The sequence below is a fragment of the Heptranchias perlo genome, chromosome 26 (genome assembly GCF_035084215.1).
Source record: "Heptranchias perlo isolate sHepPer1 chromosome 26, sHepPer1.hap1, whole genome shotgun sequence".
In the NCBI taxonomy this organism is placed as follows: Eukaryota; Metazoa; Chordata; class Chondrichthyes; order Hexanchiformes; family Hexanchidae; genus Heptranchias; species Heptranchias perlo.
This window is the reverse complement of record NC_090350.1, coordinates 41,919,495-41,936,695: the sequence shown is the minus strand read 5'-3', so window position 1 is coordinate 41,936,695 and position 17,201 is coordinate 41,919,495. Positions and strand designations below refer to the sequence as shown.

The following is a 17,201-nucleotide window of genomic DNA, read 5'->3' as shown; positions in this document are numbered from 1 at the left end:
CAGAGAGCCATAGGAAAAGTGTTCTAATTTGCCATGCAAATTTGTCAAATCCTATACATTCCAGCCAGAAATTATTATCATCTACTTCAAGTGCATTTTGTTTTCTCATTACTTTCTTAACTTAACTTACCTTAGAGAACACATGGAGAGCACCAGGATTTGATGAGCCAATTGACAATGGCTCCATTCAGACAATGCATAGGGCTGACATGAATAATGATACAATGGGCCATCTAGAAAGTGTCCCAACCGGGTTCTTAAAGATGTTTTTTTTTTGTTTGCCTTGAATCCAGTAGGTGGATCTGGACTGATAGTCATTTTGTAATATTGTAGGAGGAGCCTATGCTCGACAAGAAGCTAATATAACATCCGAGCCTGTCTGTTCTCACAGACCATTCGCCTGTTGGGATGAGGAGTGTGTATGCGGTCGCTCCTGCTAGGTGCCGATGAAGATGAGAGCAGCCAGTGCAGGCTACGTCAATGCTGAGCCTTTATTCCTGAAAGCCCCTGAGCAGCCGAGGGATTGCGGGGCGCACGTGGCCATCAACCGAATCCCCCGACCCATGAACGCCTTCATGGTGTGGGCGAGAGGTGAGAGGAAAAGGCTGTCTCTGCAGAACCCCAACCTTCACAACACGGAGCTCAGCAAACTTTTGGGTAAGGATTGTAAGACCAGGGAACGACCTTGATATCTTGTGTTTTAAGTACTAAAACTGTCTCAAAACTCAATTTTCTCTCAAAGAAAATAATCACATCTTTGAGACGTTCTATGTTGGAGATGGCAGTCTTTAATATCTATAGATTGTAAAATACTGGCTGCCCAATATCTTTAATAAGTATATTTTATGTAATCTTAAAGGCAAATGACAATTTTTCTTTCTCATTGTGTGTGTGCTGGAACATGTTACACGACTGTGTGCACAAACATGTGTCAAATTGTGTACTTTACTTGTATGTGTGCACATAGGTGCACCTGTGTGTATATATTTACTTGTGTGAATGCACGCACTGCGTGGCTGCACATATGTGTATACATGCACCTGTGTGTGTGCGTGTCTCTATACATGCATATACACGGGTATGTGTACACATGTGTATATATGCACTTGTCCATGTGTGTATATATGCGCCTGCATGTATCTTTGTGCACACAGATGTGTACATATGTATGTGTGCATTTCTGCACATGTTTGTGCATGTGTGTATATGTGTGTTTGTGTGCACGCACATATCAGCGTTAAAAGAAAAATAAAGACTTGCATTTATATAGCGCCTTTCACGACCGCAGAACATCTCAAAGTGCTTTACAGGCAAGCAAGTATTTTTTGAAGTGTAGTCACTGTTGTAATGTAGGAAACGCGGCAGCCAATTTGCGCACAGCAAGATCCCACAAACAGCAATGTGATAGTGACCAGCCTGGATTATGTACTCCAGTCTCTGGAGTGGAACCTGAACCCTTGACCCATGACCTTCTGACTCAGGGGCAAGAGTGCTTCCCACTGAACGTCACCTGACACCTCTTAAGATCCAGCACAGTTTTTGGGGTTAGAAAATACATGTGTAATATTTCTCTGTTGGTTGAATTGTTGCAACCATCACTTTCAATGAGATAGTTTCACTCCTGCTGCCTACTAACAGCCTCCAGTACATTAACGTTCTCTCCGAAAGGGAGTCTCCTGATGACTCAGTCGGTTAATGCAGTGAGTAGCTTCGCCATACAGAGCACAGAGGCCCCAGGTTTGATTCCCAGTCCGTGTTGAGTTTGTTGATGCCTGCTTGGGTGACAATCGAGGTGCTCAAATAGCTTCAGTGCCCCAGGGTAGTGAGAGGAAAACCCAGCCACCGCTCCCACCCCAATCACTGTCGAGTAAACCCCCTGGTAAACAGCACACGAGGTTAGACGTTGGGCGAGGACAAGATCGGACTCAGCTGGGGTATCTCTACCCCTGCCAACCAGGGTTGAATATCCACCCGACATTCACCTTCTGGGAAAAAAGGAAGATGGGCACCAGGATAAAAGTAGCGAGAGGCAGCTGGACCTGTGCAATTGCGTTTAAACAGGATGCTGACTCGTGCTGGTGGGCAGCTGATCGTTTGCGCAAGTGATCAACCTTTATGTGTCAATCTAGACTGAGCGTCAGCAGACTATTTGACTGCAGAGGCATCACAGCCAAGCCAGATCTAGATTTGCACAGTCACTGCAATCACTGGATAGCAATCAGGTGCAGGTTTCCCCTTCCAAGCCCAAGGACAGTGAAATACATTTAACTCTGGCGGCCAGGCTGAGATTATCTGAAGTGATTTTTTTTTGTAGATGTCAAATAATCCAGGAATCAGTCATCTGTTGATATGGAGCACCGAGGGAGAGGCAAGATTGAGCCCAGTTTGCCCACTCAGGGAGGTGCCCGTTTCAGTCGTGCCATTGATGAAAACTGCTGAGTTAAGGCAGCAAAACTCTGCTGCCCGTATCCTAACTCGCACCAAGTCCCGTTCACCCATCACCCCATGCTCGCTGACCTAAGTTAGCTCCCGGTCCGGCAATGCCTCGATTTTAAAATTCTCATCCTTGTGTTCAAATCCCTCCATGGCCTCACTCCCTCCCTATCTCTGTAACCTCCTCCAGCCCAACAACCCTCCGGGATCTCTGCGCTCCTCCAATTCTGGCCTCTTGCACATCCCCGACTTCCTTCGCTCCACCATTGGCGGCCGTGCCTTCAGCTGCCTAGGGCCTAAGCTCTGGAATTCCCTCCCTAAACCTCTCCGCCTCTCTCTCTCCTCCTTTAAAACGCTCCTTAAAACCTACCTCTTTGACCAAGCTTTTGGTCACCTGTCCTAATGCCTCCTTTTTTGCCACGGTGTCAATTTTTGTCTGATAATCGCTCCTGTGAAGCGCCTTGGGACGTTTTACTACGTTAAGGGCGCTATATAAATGCAAGTTGTTGTTGTTGGTGTTGAGGGAGAGAAAACGGGAGGTTTACAGCTTGCCTCTCTCGTGTGTTTCGTAGGAGCCGGTTACAGTGCAACATGGGTGATGTCTGGGGTGCCCATCATTTGACTCCCTTCTCGTTCAGGAATAAATGGGAAAAATACACTTGAGAATGTTTGAAGAGCTTATACAAGAGAGGACATGCGAGTAAACCAACCTCCTTTTGCCCAACGTCACAACATCAAAATCATGAAGGGTCTTGAAAGAGTAGATAGAGAGAAACTGTTTCCAGTGGTAGGAGGGTCGGTAACCAGAGGACACAGACTTAAGGTAATTGACAAAAGAACCAGAGGTGAGAAGAGGAGAATTTTTTTTTTACGCAGCGAGTTGTTATGATCTGGAATGCGCTGCCTGAAAGGGCGGTGGAAGCAGATTCAATAATAACTTTCAAAAGGGAATTAGATAAATACTTGAAGGGAAAAAATTGTAGGGCTATGGGGAAAGAGCAGGGGAGTGGGACTAATTGGATAGCTCTTTCAAAGAGCCGGCAGAGGCACGATGGGCCGAATGGCCTCCCTCAGTGCCGTAAGATTCTATGATTCTATGATCATAGTGCCCTGACCTGGAGGCGTGTAACAATACGACCAACGGGCAGAATTGCACTGACAGCCAACTGTATTTAAAAACTAACACTTGACTCCTCCATCTGTGGAGAATTTCATTTTTACTCCTACTGGGAGAACTGCTCTGAGTTTTACTGATTTTTTTTTTAAAAAGACCAGATAATTAGACTGACTGCTGTTACATGTTGATGTGCTAGGTTTCTTATACAGTTTTTGAAGCATAAATAAACTTCAAAACATTTTGTTTGGGACTGTTTGGTTCTGATAGTTTGGTTAGCACCACTGAAATTCAAAAAGATTGTCAGTCTCAGAGTCTCAGAGCTCAATTGCTCTCATTCTCCCCCTCCAATCAAAGCACAAACTCCCAGCAACACAGATCAAAGGGAAACAAAGCTTTTAAAAACTGTATAAATGTCAATGGTGAGTTAAAAAAAAAATACACAAGCATCAGCGTGTAAACTGCATCTGATTTTTTACCCCAAATTTTTAAAAGATAAAGGTAGAAAAATATCTAAAGTTGAATCTAGCTATCAGGAAAGGCTGAACAGGCTGAGGCTCTTTTCTCTAGAAAAGAGAAGGCTGAGGGGTGACCTGATAGAGGTCTTTAAAATTATGAAGCTGACACCTCATTAGCCCCATTGACATGCTGGACCCTTAGCTCTGGAATTCCCTCCCTAAACCTCTCCGCCTCTCCAACTCTCTCTCCTCCTTTAAAATGCTCCTTAAAACCTACCTCCTTGACCAGGCTTTTGGTCACCTGTCCTAATATCTCCTTATGTGGCTCAGTGTCAAATTTTGTTTGATAATCGCTCCTATGAAGCGCCTTGGGATGTTTTTTACTATGTTAAAGGCGCTATATAAATGCAAGTTGTTGTTATTATAGAACCCACAAGCGAAACCCTTTCTCGTCATGGGTCACACAGATGTGCAAGGCAGAGTCTCAGAAGATACATATATAAAGTTTCACCATTAATTTGCAAATATCAATTCATTTGCTGTCCAGTCACTGATACTAATAGATCTGGATCATCAGGTTTGCAATGAGGGAATAGGCACCTTGGGGTAGACTTGTTTCTGCCAGTAATATTGGTGCAATCCGGGGGAAATCGCCCGAACTAGCACAAAAGATCGGGGGAATTTTAAACGGAAGTGAGTTATGCCTAAAACCACTTACATTCGTGTTTTCCGCGATCTTTTACGCTGGTTTAAGATTCAATTCACCCGGATCAGGCCCCGCCCACAAAACTGGCCACACCCCCCAGGTGGACATTGCAAGATTCCACCAATTGCGCTGGTTTGGGAAAGCTCTTCAAATTGCCTCATTTTCTTAGGCGTCCAGGCACTGGGCACGGTTTAAACATGTTTTCATATCAAAAAGTATTTAATTTACTAAGAAAATGATTAGTGTACACCAATGAAACCATTAAATGGTTCAGTATAGTTTTTTAAAGTCATTTTCAGTGATTTTAAATCAGGTTACTCACAGGTGGAGGACAGGACACCCATATCAAAAATATTTATTTTTGATGATAAATCCATTTTCAGCTGTATTAATAAAACTGCACCAGGTCACCAGTCAAATATACCAAGGAATACTTTCAATGGAAAAAAAAAGGAACGATTAAGTTTGATTACTCCGTCCGATTGCGCTGACTCATGGAAGATTTTACGTTTGTAATTGTGCAAATGCACTTTCGCGGAAACTTGAAGCTTAACCTAACCAGCACAATTTCCCGATTGCGCCCAAAGCGGAAACTCTACCTCTTACGTAAATTATTTCCTTTATACCAGGTTCTGAATCCCATGGCGGGAAATTTAAAGGTCTAGAAATTCGATTGAGCAGCACTTGTTTCTTGGGCAGGAATCCGGCACCGCAGGGCCCAAAATGGCGTGCGACGTGCACGCACTCAGTCTGCACTGGAAATATGCTGCACGCCATAGTTATGCAAATTGGGGATCTAACCCCTGTCTCAGGCCCATTGTGTCAGCCTTGGCTCAATGGGTAGCATTCGCGCCCCTGAGACAGAAGGTCGTGGGTTCGGGCCCCATTCCAGAGTCTGGCGAACAAAATCTAGGCTGGCACCCCTGGTGCGTGACTGAGGGGGTGCTGCACTGTCAGAGGTGCCGTCTTTCATGTGAGATGTTAAACTGAGGCCCCATCTGCCCTCTTGGGAGAATGTAAAAGACCCCATAATACTATTCGAAGAAGAGCAGGGAAGTTCTCCCCGACATCCTGGGCCAATATTTATCCCTCAACCAACATCACTAAAACAAGTGATCTGGTCATAATCACATTGCTGTTTGTGGGATCTTGCTGTGCGCAAATTGGCTGCTGCGTTTCCTACATTACAACAGTGACTACACTTCAAAAAGTACTTAATTGGCTGTAATGCGCTTTAGGACATCCTGAGGTTGTGAAATGCAAATTCTTTCTTTTCTTTTTTCTTTCTTTGTGAAATTGGTTGGAAATTAATACTGTTAATTAATTGAATGAAGAGGTGCTCACCTTTTGGGTCCTCTTCGACCGCACCATCACCTGATGCTGGTCCAAGCCTGCATGGCCAACCCTCCGGCCTAATCAGGGCCCTATTGATATCATTGGACACCGATTTCCATGTTAAATGGGCCTACCGTCTGACTCCGGGGGGCTAGTATCCAGTGGTAGGGCCAAGTGAACATTACCACGGTCAAAGCCCCGGTGGCATCGGGGTGAAAGGTCATTTTCGGGGCACTGTCACCCCATTTCTGCCTGGGGGAAGGGATAAAAATTCAGCCCGTAGTGTGGGAATAATGAAAGGGAGAATCGCATAGATATTTGGGGCAATGGGTGATTGGGAGTTTTTAGGGAACGGACAGGGTTACAAGTCTCTTCTGCTCCTATGTTCCTAAATGGCAAAGTAAGAGTAAGCGGGTTAAAGAGTTACGCACCCCCTCCCCAAACTTCAGCATATTCAGCCAGAGTCTATTGGAAATGCTGCCAACTGGGTAAAGGTACCAGTTAGCAGTGTGCTGTCCAAAGGCCCCAGATTCGATCCCTCGTCTGTGCAGAGTTAACTGATTTCACTGGATCCTTCCAATTGGCCTCAACCATTCACTGACCTCTGCTGGAAAGGCAGTGTGCATGGACGTTGAACGAGAACAAGATCAGGCTCAGTTTTGTTGGGCTCGATGGTCAAAATGACCTCCCAGCACATACTTGTCTCGTGCTGAATGGTCACCTGGACGAGTTATCCGCAGTGTGAAATTCCAGTGAGAGTGAGCACCATCAGGAGAAGAGGGGAGGACATTGAGAAAAGAAAAAGAAAGCAACAGGACTACCCGAATTGAAATTTAATCAGGATATGTCTCCAAGCAAAGACATACATGGTAGGCTAAAAGAAAATACTGCGGATGCTGGAAATCTAAAATAAAAACAGAAAATGCTGGGAACACTCAGCAGCTGTGGAGAGAGAGAAACAGAGTTAACGTTTCAGGTCGATGATCTTTTGGATAAGTGCTAAATGGTAGAATTAAGCTCTGGATGTGGAGATTGTGAGTTGAGAGCAGATCTTGGAGAGTTGGGGTGCGGAGGTCAGTGAACCCTGCTGAATTTTCTGCCCATTAATTAAAAAAAACATTTACATAGTGCCTTTCACATCCTCAGGATGTCCTAAAGTGTTTCACAGCCTCTGTGTCTCCTACATTTGAAAAGTAATTGATAAGATGTTATTAGATGCTCTATAAATACGAGTTCTTTCTTTCTACAAGTACATTTCTTGCACCATCCCGTCAGTCTCAATGTTTCTCCTTCTCTCATTTTTCAAGGCCGGTGTTGGAAATCCCTGACTGTGGTGCAAAAACGACCGTACATCCTAGAGGCAGAGAGGCTGCGGGTAGAACACATGCTGGAATATCCCAACTACAAGTACAGGCCACGTAGGAAAGGCCAAACTCGGGGCCCCTACAGGAATGACATTTCCTTTCACAAGGATTGCGCTGACCAACAGCAATCACCAGACCATCAAGGAAAGAAACTCCCCAGCAGCACGCAGGCATTGGACCATAACACTGTCCCAAACCTTCCCCCCAAAATATATTCATCATCTGACAAGCGGGAAATGTTCCCCTTTGGGAAACGGCCTCCAGTTGCCAGGGGGCAAGTTCCTCACCCACTGCCTGCGGTAGAAATGGAGAATGGGCTGACGGAGATGGACTGGACAACGTCTCATCCGGTTTATAGACGGCCTCAACCCAACTGGAGTCTGTACTCCAGCCAATCCCATCAGATGACCCCACTGCCCCCTCCCCACAATACGACATTGTATTACCACAATGGGGCAGTAGCGCCCTCTCCATTCCTCGGGACCTTAGCCCACTGCTACGGTCAGATCTATCAATCTCCGCAGCCGGTGAGTGACTTGGAACTCCTGGATAGTTTGTGCAACGCTGAGCTGTTGGCTGATGTGGATCGCAATGAATTTGACCAGTACCTCAACAGCGACTCCTGGTCCGATCCACTTGGCCATCTACTGAATGAAAAGGTCTTCGGGAGCAATGACACTGCTGAAACTGATCTTGTGTCTGTGTTGGCTGATGTGAACACAGCCTGTTACAATGCCATTTCCAATTTAATTTGACACAGTGTCATAGAGATACTCCCAGTGCAGTACTGAGGGAGTGCTGCACTGTCGGAGGTGCCGTCTTTCAGATGAGACTTTAAATCAAGGCCCCGTCTGTCCTCTCAGGTGGACGTAAAAGATCCCACGGCACTATTTGAAGAAGAGCAGGGGAGTTCTCCCCGATGTCCTGGGCCAACATTTATCCTTCAACCAACAACACTAAAAAACAGATTATGTGGTCATTATCACATTGCTGTTTGTGGGATCTTGCTGTGCATAAATTGGCTGCCACATTTCCTACATTACAACAGTGACTACACTTCCAAAGTACTTCATTGGCTGTAAAGTGCTTTGGGACGTCCTGGGGTCGCTATATAAATGCAAATCTTTCTTTCTTTCTTATAGTTACAGCCAGTGAATACATCAAATGGATGTGGCAGCTTTGTAAGTTCTTTGTTATAGTGTACGCCACAGCAATAGTGAACAGATTAGTCTGTTTTATGCAGCTAGGGGGAAAAGATTGAAGGGCAAGTTAACATGGGTGACTCTGGTGGACCTCCCTGACACAGAGTGAAGCTGGGAGCAGTTCACTCACTCACCTGGGGGCTGGAGGGAGGGCTAAAATAAGTAGAAAAGAGCAGGACAAGAAATATTGGAGAAAAATTATTTGTAAAAAGTAAAGAATCAACACTAGGGTTTGATTCTATAGGTAGGGCCACATTTCTTGGCCTGGTTACTATGGTAATTCTCTGACTGGAGCTCAGTCTTAAGCAATGGAGATGGGGGGGAGGGGGGTGTGATTGGGGGATTATCGGAGGGAGGTGCTGGAATCAGTCGAGGAGTCTAGGAGAGATCTGCTATTTAACTAATGGGGATTGGGTAAAGACAAATCAGATGATGTCTGAACTGCTGCCAGACGTACAGGGAAAGCTTTGGTCGTTCTTAATGAGCTGTGCAATACCTGGCATCAGTTTATCATCTAGAGCTATGCAGGAGAATCAGAACGGCAGTGAATAGTTTATTTGATGACTTGAATCTAGAAAACGAATGGGCCCTGGGCTCTCTTTTCATGGAGCCAAGTTCTCTTAGGCCTTGAAATTATGCTGTGCAATATTCTCACGCAAACCTTTATATGAAATTCCTTTCTTCACTATTTCACTCGCATGTTTTCCCTGTTCATTCTAAATGGGTTAAGACTTCTGACCAAATAAAGTATCAAGGAATTTCAAATGCCCATAAGCCACTGTTATCTCATATCGTTTCAAGGCCATTGAGATGATGGATAGATGGGAGAGCACTTGAGAGTGATTGCAAGGGAAGTGCTAAAGGGTTGGGCCTCAAAGTTAAAAGATGTAAGGGTGACTTGTTCAAGGCTACGCTCCCAGCACTGAGCCTAGCGTAATGGGAGCATGGAATGGAGGGTCAGATAAGGAGATCAGTGACCTCGATTCTCCGCTCCCAACTTACCAGCGATTCCTGGAGCGTAGACTTGCAGAGCGTATCCTAAAGATTGAAGACTACATCAATATTCGCGGTGCAAGGTCTAACCCAGCCAACCATGATGGCAGGAATTAGAAAGAAAGGAGATTCTTCTGGAGTCTCTCGGAATATTGACTGGAGCTCAGATACTCTGACAGCGGGAAAACATGGTTGGTGAATTGTGGCCATTTTCCTTTCTGGGGAATTAACTTGGTTAATAAGGCCATAAAAAAGGCAAACTAAGCACTGGGGTTCATTTTTAGGGAGATAGAATTGAAAAGCAGAGAAGTTACATTAAACTTATATCGAACCTTGGTTAGACCACACTTGGAGCAATGTGCACAGCTCTGGTGTCAATATTATAAAAAGGATATAGAGGCACGGGAGAAGATGCAAAAAAGATTTACTAGGATAATACCAGAACTAAGAGGATATGCCTATCAGGAAAGATTGAACAGGCTGGAGCTCTTTTCTCCAGAAAAAAGACTTGGGGGAAAGACATCCCACAGTGCCATAAAACCACAAGTTGAGATGAGTGAAAAATCATGAAATGAACACCTTTGAGAAAGTGAACACTTGAAGCTCCTGTGAAGATCTGCAAAGGTTGTTTTTTGGAATGTTTTTATTGTTTTCTCGCTGTTTCTATTTTTCATTTCCAGAGGTAATTACTAAATATATAAATAAAGAGAGACAATTTGTACAGGAGGCGTGGTCAGTGTCTGTTTTTTGAGAACCAATTGTCCATTCTTTTTAAGGTGCCTTCTTATCTCCGAGTCAGAAAGTTCAAGCCTCACTCAGGCACTTGAGCACGTAATCTGGGTTGACGCTCCAGGGCAGGACTGTGGTGTACTGTCTGACTGGTCTTTCTTCCTGAAATTGAAGCCCTGTCTGCCGGTTCAGGTGATCCAAAGACGAGCAGGGAGTTCTCCTGTGTCCTGGACAGCTCCCCTCCCTCAAGCAACATCACTAAAAACAGATTAACTGGTTATTCATCTCAATGCTGTTTGTTGAAAATTTCTATGCCACAGCACTTTGCAGTAAGTCACTGTATGCAAAGCAATTTGAGATGTTTCTGGGAGATAAGTCATGACATAAATGCAAATCTTTCTTTATATTTTCTTCCTTCCCTTTTCTTGAGTCTTCCCACATCAACTTATCATACTTGCCCCAAAACCACCAACGCCAATCGACATATACGAGCATGGGGACGACCCTGACCTTTTCAATTATCACCAGCCCATAGCTACATGAAAGATTGCCAGTGTGGCAAGTGTTTTGCCATGGCACAGTACCATGCACTGGGAGCTTCAGCACACTGCCCGTTCCACGCAGTCACTGACACGCCAACCTACAAAACCCCGAAAAGCTGACAACTCAAAAAGAACAATGTACCACAGACCTGAGAAAAGGGCAATGATCAAGGCTGCTACTTCAGTGCAACTGAATCAGTGAAAAGGGATTTTTATTAGATTGGATTTCAAGATTTTTCTCAGTGTTTTGGGATTAGATTCTTCATTTCTGGTTGGTTTTCTGCGAAAACTGAAATCCAATGGCCTCTCAGCTGTTGTACAAAATGGGAGATCAATGGGATAAGAACTCATCATGACTTAAGATGCAGCTAAACACAATGTTTCATCAGCTGTACAACTTTTGCATTGGTGGATTTCTGATGGTTTAATTACTGGCAGCTTCCTCCCCTCTCAAGAAAATGTTGATTTTTGACATTTTTTAGTGCATTATCCAGCGTTTTGAAGTGTGCTGTGACTCAGCTAAAGGGCAGGGAGACTTAGAGCTCAATAACATTCAAGAGAGGGAGACCCAGAAAGCAGTCCACCTCTGGTGCAAACAAATCTGTCTTCTAGGTGTCAGCATTGGCTCAATGGGTAGTACTCTCACCTCGTGGATCTGAAAGATATAGGTTCAAGTCCCACTCCAGAAACTATAAACACATAAACAAGGCTGAGGAAGTGCTACACTGTCGGAAGGGACAGTACCGAGGGAGTGCTGCACTGTCGGAAGGGACAGTACCGAGGGAATGCTGCACTGTCGGAAGGGGCAGTACTGAGGGAGTGCTGCATTGTCGGAAGGGGCAGTACTGAGGGAGTGCTGCATTGTCGGAAGGGGCAGTACTGAGGGAGCGCTGCACTCTCGGAAGGGGCAGTATTGAGGGAGTGCTGCACTGTCGGAAGGGGCAGTACTGAGGGAGTGCTGCACTGTTGGAAGGGACAGTACTGAGGGAGTGCTGCACTGTCGGAAGGGGCAGTACTGAGGGAGTGCTATACTATTGGAAGGGACAGTACTGAGGGAGTGCTGCACTGTCAGAGGTGCCATCTTTAAGATGAGATGTTAAACTGAGGCCCTGTCTGCCCTCTCAGGTGGATGTAAAAAATCTCAAAGGAGAGCAGGGGAGTTCTCTCTGGTGTCCTGGCCAATATTTATCTCTCAACCAACGCCTAAAAACAGATTATCTGGTCATTCATTTCATTGCTGTTGGTTGGACCTGGCTGTGTGCAATTTGGCTGCTGCGTTTAATACATTATAACAATGACTACACTCCAAAAGTAATTCATTGGCTGTAAAGCGCTTTGGGACATCCTGAGCTCATGAAAGACGCTATATAAATGCAAGTCTTTCTTCCTACACTCTCTCTTGCATCTTATTTTAAAGCAACTCAACCAAAAAGGGGCGACCATATTAATTCTGACATTTAGAATTTAAATTGCGGCAATATAATATACAGCTTTATGGACTCACTTCCCAAAAGGTCAGCAAGTCCCTGAATCTTTAGCACCCACTTTATCAGGCTGAGCTGAGAGAGAGATGATCTTTCTGATTGCATGTCTCCCACATTGCACTTCAGGCTTGAAGGGCCGGCTTGAAATTCCCGACTGATGCAATTCAAGGAGAGATCCGGAAAAATGGATCCCTGCTCAATGTCCCGATCGACCATGCCCGAATCTTACTGATGACGGTGAGTCTGCCTGCTGGAAACTCCTCCCTGTACTTGCAGTGAAATTACTTGACCTCCTGAATCACCACTCGAAACTGATCAGTCCTGAAATTAAACAGCTGTTCCGACAGACTCACAACGTAAGTCCGGTGTAAGTCTGCCAGAACAGCCCCAATCTCAGGTACCGGACTCGGATACCTTAAGTGTGAGTTTCTGGGATGGTGCAGCCTCCACTCTCCCCAACATGCCTGGTGATGTAAGGGGGTGCGGGGAAAGGGGCAGGGGTTCCCGCTCTTGGGCCCTTAGTTAGTACCTACGATCGACGCAGCAACCTGGACAATAAGGGGCAGGCGTGAGGCCCACCTGTGAGCCCTGGCTGGGGGTTGGGGGCTGGACATCCGAAGTTGAGGGAGAAAAAACATTTTTTGGGGGGGATTTGAAGCTCTTTGGGAAGGAGCTGCATGGGGCAGCCAGATTCCTTTCCCATGGTGGGAGAGGGGGGCATCCTGGGATCCTTCCATGCCAGCATTTCTGGGGTCTATGATGGGGGGGATCACCACACAGCTGAGAGCTCCTTCCCCTCACCCCTTTCAATTTTCTAGGACATAGTTTTTATTTCATAAAAACTGGGCGGGAACGGAATAAACAAAAATGTGAACAGCTCCCAGTGGGTCTGAAATCATAGAATCAAAGAATCTTACAGCACAGGAGGAGGCCATTTGGACTATTGTGCCTGTGCCGGCTTTTTGAAAGAGCTGTCCAATTAATCCCACTCCTCAGCTTTTTGCCCATAGTCTTGTAAACTAGTTGTCTTCAAGTACATGTCCAATTGCCTTTTGAAAGTTCCTATGGAATCTGCTTCCACCACCCTTTCAGGGAGTGCGTTCCAGATCCTAGCAACCCTCTGTGTGAAAAAAAATTCTCCTAATTTCCCCCCTAGTTCCTTTGATGGGCTGATCGGGCAAAGAGGAGCTGGAATTCGCACAGGAACTCGATTTCCCTCTATGAAAATCCCCACCCAAATCATGGTGGATATTGGCGGCAAAGTGGGCAAAAAATCAGATGGTGAGGGCTACAGCCGCATCCCGACCCCCCGTTCCATCGGGGAAGGCCACCCCTCACCTGCATGCCCGCCATATGTGAATGGTGGGGGAAGCGGGGATCCGGTGGTTTACCTTCTTGCCGCCGCTTTCTCTGCCGACCCAAGAGAAGGGTGGTGCTAGGCCGTCAAGCCCCCCAGGTCACCGGATGGAGGGACAGGGCCTAGTAGTGATCCCCGCTCTCACCATAAGAGACATAAGAACATAAGAAATAGGAGCAGGAGGAGGCCATTCGGCCCCTCGAATCCGCTCCGCCATTCAGTAAGATCATGGCTGATCTTCGACCTCAACTCCATTGGCCAGGATACTGTGGAGAACTCCCCTGCTCTTCTTCGAAATAGTGTCATGGGATCTTTTACATCCACCGGAGAGGGCTGACGGGGCCTCGGTTTAACATCTCATCCAAAAGACGGCACCTCCGACAGTGCAGGGCTCCCTCAGTACTGCACCGGGAGTGTCAGCCTGGATTTGGTGCTCAATTTCAGGAATGGGTCTTGATTCCACAGCCCTCTGACTCAGAGGCGAGAGTGCTAACCACTGAGCCATGGCTGGCACCAATGGAGAACAGCCTGCTGCATGCGTAGAAAAGTATTGCCAAGCTGGCAAATTCCCAATATACCCTCCCGGCAGGCGAGACTCCCAGTGGGGAGCCCAAGGTCAGGAAATGACCGTGAACGTCAGCAGATTGAACAAATGGGGCGTCACAGCCCGGGCTTGTCCTGGAATCACGTATGTGTTTTTTTAGCGAGGGATTGGGGGGAGCTGGGGGTGACTGGATAATGATCCGAATTAGGAACCACTGCTGGACTTTCCCCAAGGGAACTTTGTGCGCAATTGTCTCACTCCCGCTGCTACCCTAACTGAGAAAAAAACTTGCATTTATATAGTGCCTTTCACAACCTCAGGGTGTCCCAAAGCGCCTTTACAGCCAATGAAGTACTTTTGAAGTGTGGCCACTGTTGTATTGTAGGAAAGCGCTGAGATCAGCGATTGCAGCACGGACTGGGGATTGAACCTGGAAGGCTGAGAGAGCAGAGGTAGGTGAATAAACCCACTCAAGAACAAGCAGGATTTGTCACTGCCGGGCACCTAACTATAGCTACAGAGGAGCACCAGCGAATAATCCAGCCTTTGTTTCGATCACCAGTGGGGATTAAAGGGTTTCGTAGGGTAGACGTAGAGATGTTTCCACTTGTGGGGGAGACCAAAACCAGGGTCCATAAATATAAGATGGTCACTAATAAATCCAATAGGGAATTCAGGAGAAACTTCTTTACCCAGAGAGTGGTGAGAATGTGGAACTCACTACCACAAGGAGTAGTTGAGGCGAATAGCATGGATGCATTTAAGGGGAAGCTAGATAAACACATGAGGGAGAAAGGAATAGAAGGATATGCTGATGGGGTTAGATGAAGGGTGGGAGGAGGCTCGTGTGGAGCATAATCACTGGCATGGACCTTTTGGGCTGAATGGCCTGTTTCTGTGCTGTACATTCTATGTAATTCTAAAAAATTCTAAACCCGCTGTGAATGGCAGATCTATTATTAAATGTACCTGGGTCAGGAACCAGACACGGATTCACTCCAGGGCATTTTACAAAAGGAATCTATTTTTCATTGCGTAAGATGTCATAAAAAGTAAACATTTTAAAAACCTATTGTTAAAAAATGCTAATTACTTGAGCTGATACCATTTTGATTTTTGTTGATGACAGTGATCTTTCTGACTGATTTTTTTGGCTGGGTTCCCTATCCTGGAGCTTCTGGGGTGGCCAGCAGTTCAGAAAGAGGAGATTGGGAAAGGCCGGGCAGCAGAGGCCTGCACTTCCCATGCAGGGTCCAGAGCATCACTCCTGCTCCTCGAGTCTACAACACAGAAACAGGCCATTCGGCCCTACTGGTTTTTGCCAGTGTTTATGCTCCACAAAAGCCTCCCCCCTCCCTACTTCATTTAACCCTATCTGCATATCCTTCTATTCCTTTCTCCCTCATATGTTTATCCAGCTTCCCCTTAAATGCATCTATGTTATTCGCCTCAACTATTTCTTGTGGTAGCGAGTTCCACATTCGCACCACTCTTTGGGTAAAAATGTTTCTCCTGAATTCCCTATTGGATTTATTAGAGTCTATCTTATATTTATGACCCCTAGTTCTGGTCTCTCCCACAAGTAGAAATATTTTGTCTATGTCTACCCTATCAAACCCTTTCTATATCTTAAAGACCTCTACCAGGTCACCCCTCAGCCTTCTCTTTAATAGGGAAAAGAGCCCCAGCCTGTTCAGTCTTTCCTGATGGCTATGTCCTCTCAGTTCTGGTATTATCCTTGTGAATCTTTTTTACACCTTCTGCAATGCCTCTATATCCTTTTTATAATAGGGAGCCCAGAACTGTGCACAGTACTCCAAGTGTGGTCTAACCAAGGTTCCATGCAAGTTTAACATAACTTCTCTGCTTTTCAATTCTATCGCTCTAGAATTTCACCCCCGTGCTTGGTTTGCCTTTTTTATGGCCTTATTAACCTGTGTCACTACTTTTAGTGATTTGTGCATCTGTACCCCCGATCCCTTTTCTCCTCCATCCCATTTAGACTCTTATTTTCCAAGCAGTATGTGGCCTTCTTATTCTTCCTACCAAAATGCACCACTTCACACTTATCTATATTGAAATTAATTTGCCAATTACACGCCCATTCTGTAATTTTTTTATGTCTTCTTACATTTTGACGTATTCTTCCTTTGTATTAACTATACCCCTCAATTTGGTGTCATCCACAAATTTTGAAATTTTATTTCCAATTCCCGAGTCCAAATCATGAATGTAAATTGTGAACAACAGTGGTCCCAGCACCGATCCTTATGGAACACCTCTTCCCACCTTTTGCCAGTCTGAGCAACTACCTTTAACCCCTACTCTCTGTTTTCTGTTTTGTAGCCAGCTTGTTATCCATTCTGCTACCTGTCCCCTGACGCCACATGCTATGACCTTAGTCATGAGTCTACAATGTGGTACCTTGTCGAAGGCCTTTTGAAAATCCAAATATATTACATCTACTACAGTACCCTTGTCTACTCTTTCTCTTATTTCTTCAAAGAATTCAATAAAGTTGGTCAAGCATGACTTTCCCTTCTGAAATCTGTGCTGACTAATTCGTTATTATATTTTTGTTTTCCAGATGTTTTCCTATTACGTCTTTGAGTAAAGATTCCATTATCTTTCCTACCACCAACGTTAAGCTAATTGGTCTGTAGTTCCTGGACTGGTTCTATCTCCCTTTTTAAATATCAGAATCACATTATCTGTCCGCCAGTCCTCTGGCACTATTCCCTTTTCTATTGACTTTTATATATATGTGTAATAGTGCCTCTGCCATCTCCTCCCTAATTTATTTTAAAATGTGTGGATGCAATCCATCCGATCCAGGGGTTTTATCCTCTCTAAGTCTGATTAGTTTATCAATTATTCCCCCCCCCCTTTCTATATTAAATGTTTTAATATCTTTTTTGATCTCTTCTTCTAATGTCCTGC

At 45.4% G+C, this 17,201-nt stretch overlaps 1 protein-coding gene across 1 annotated transcript; it reads left to right on the top strand.

Moving 5' to 3' along the window:
* Nucleotides 1-551: 551 nt before the first annotated feature.
* Nucleotides 552-8,165, top strand: LOC137342773 (transcription factor Sox-7-like). The gene is made up of 2 exons (XM_068006950.1): nucleotides 552-657; nucleotides 7,354-8,165. The coding sequence occupies exons 1-2, from the start codon at nucleotides 564-566 to the stop codon at nucleotides 8,163-8,165; spliced, it is 906 nt and encodes a 301-aa protein (XP_067863051.1). The 5' UTR covers nucleotides 552-563.
* The last annotated feature ends 9,036 nt before the right edge of the window (nucleotides 8,166-17,201 follow it).

Bases quoted from the DNA above. Each gene is read 5' to 3' on its own strand.
- LOC137342773 (XM_068006950.1), top strand. From the start codon at position 564: ATGAACGCCTTCATGGTGTGGGCGAGAGGTGAGAGGAAAAGGCTGTCT. The intron at 658-7,353 runs GTAAGGATTGTA...TCATTTTTCAAG, and splicing joins GGAGCTCAGCAAACTTTTGG to GCCGGTGTTGGAAATCCCTG.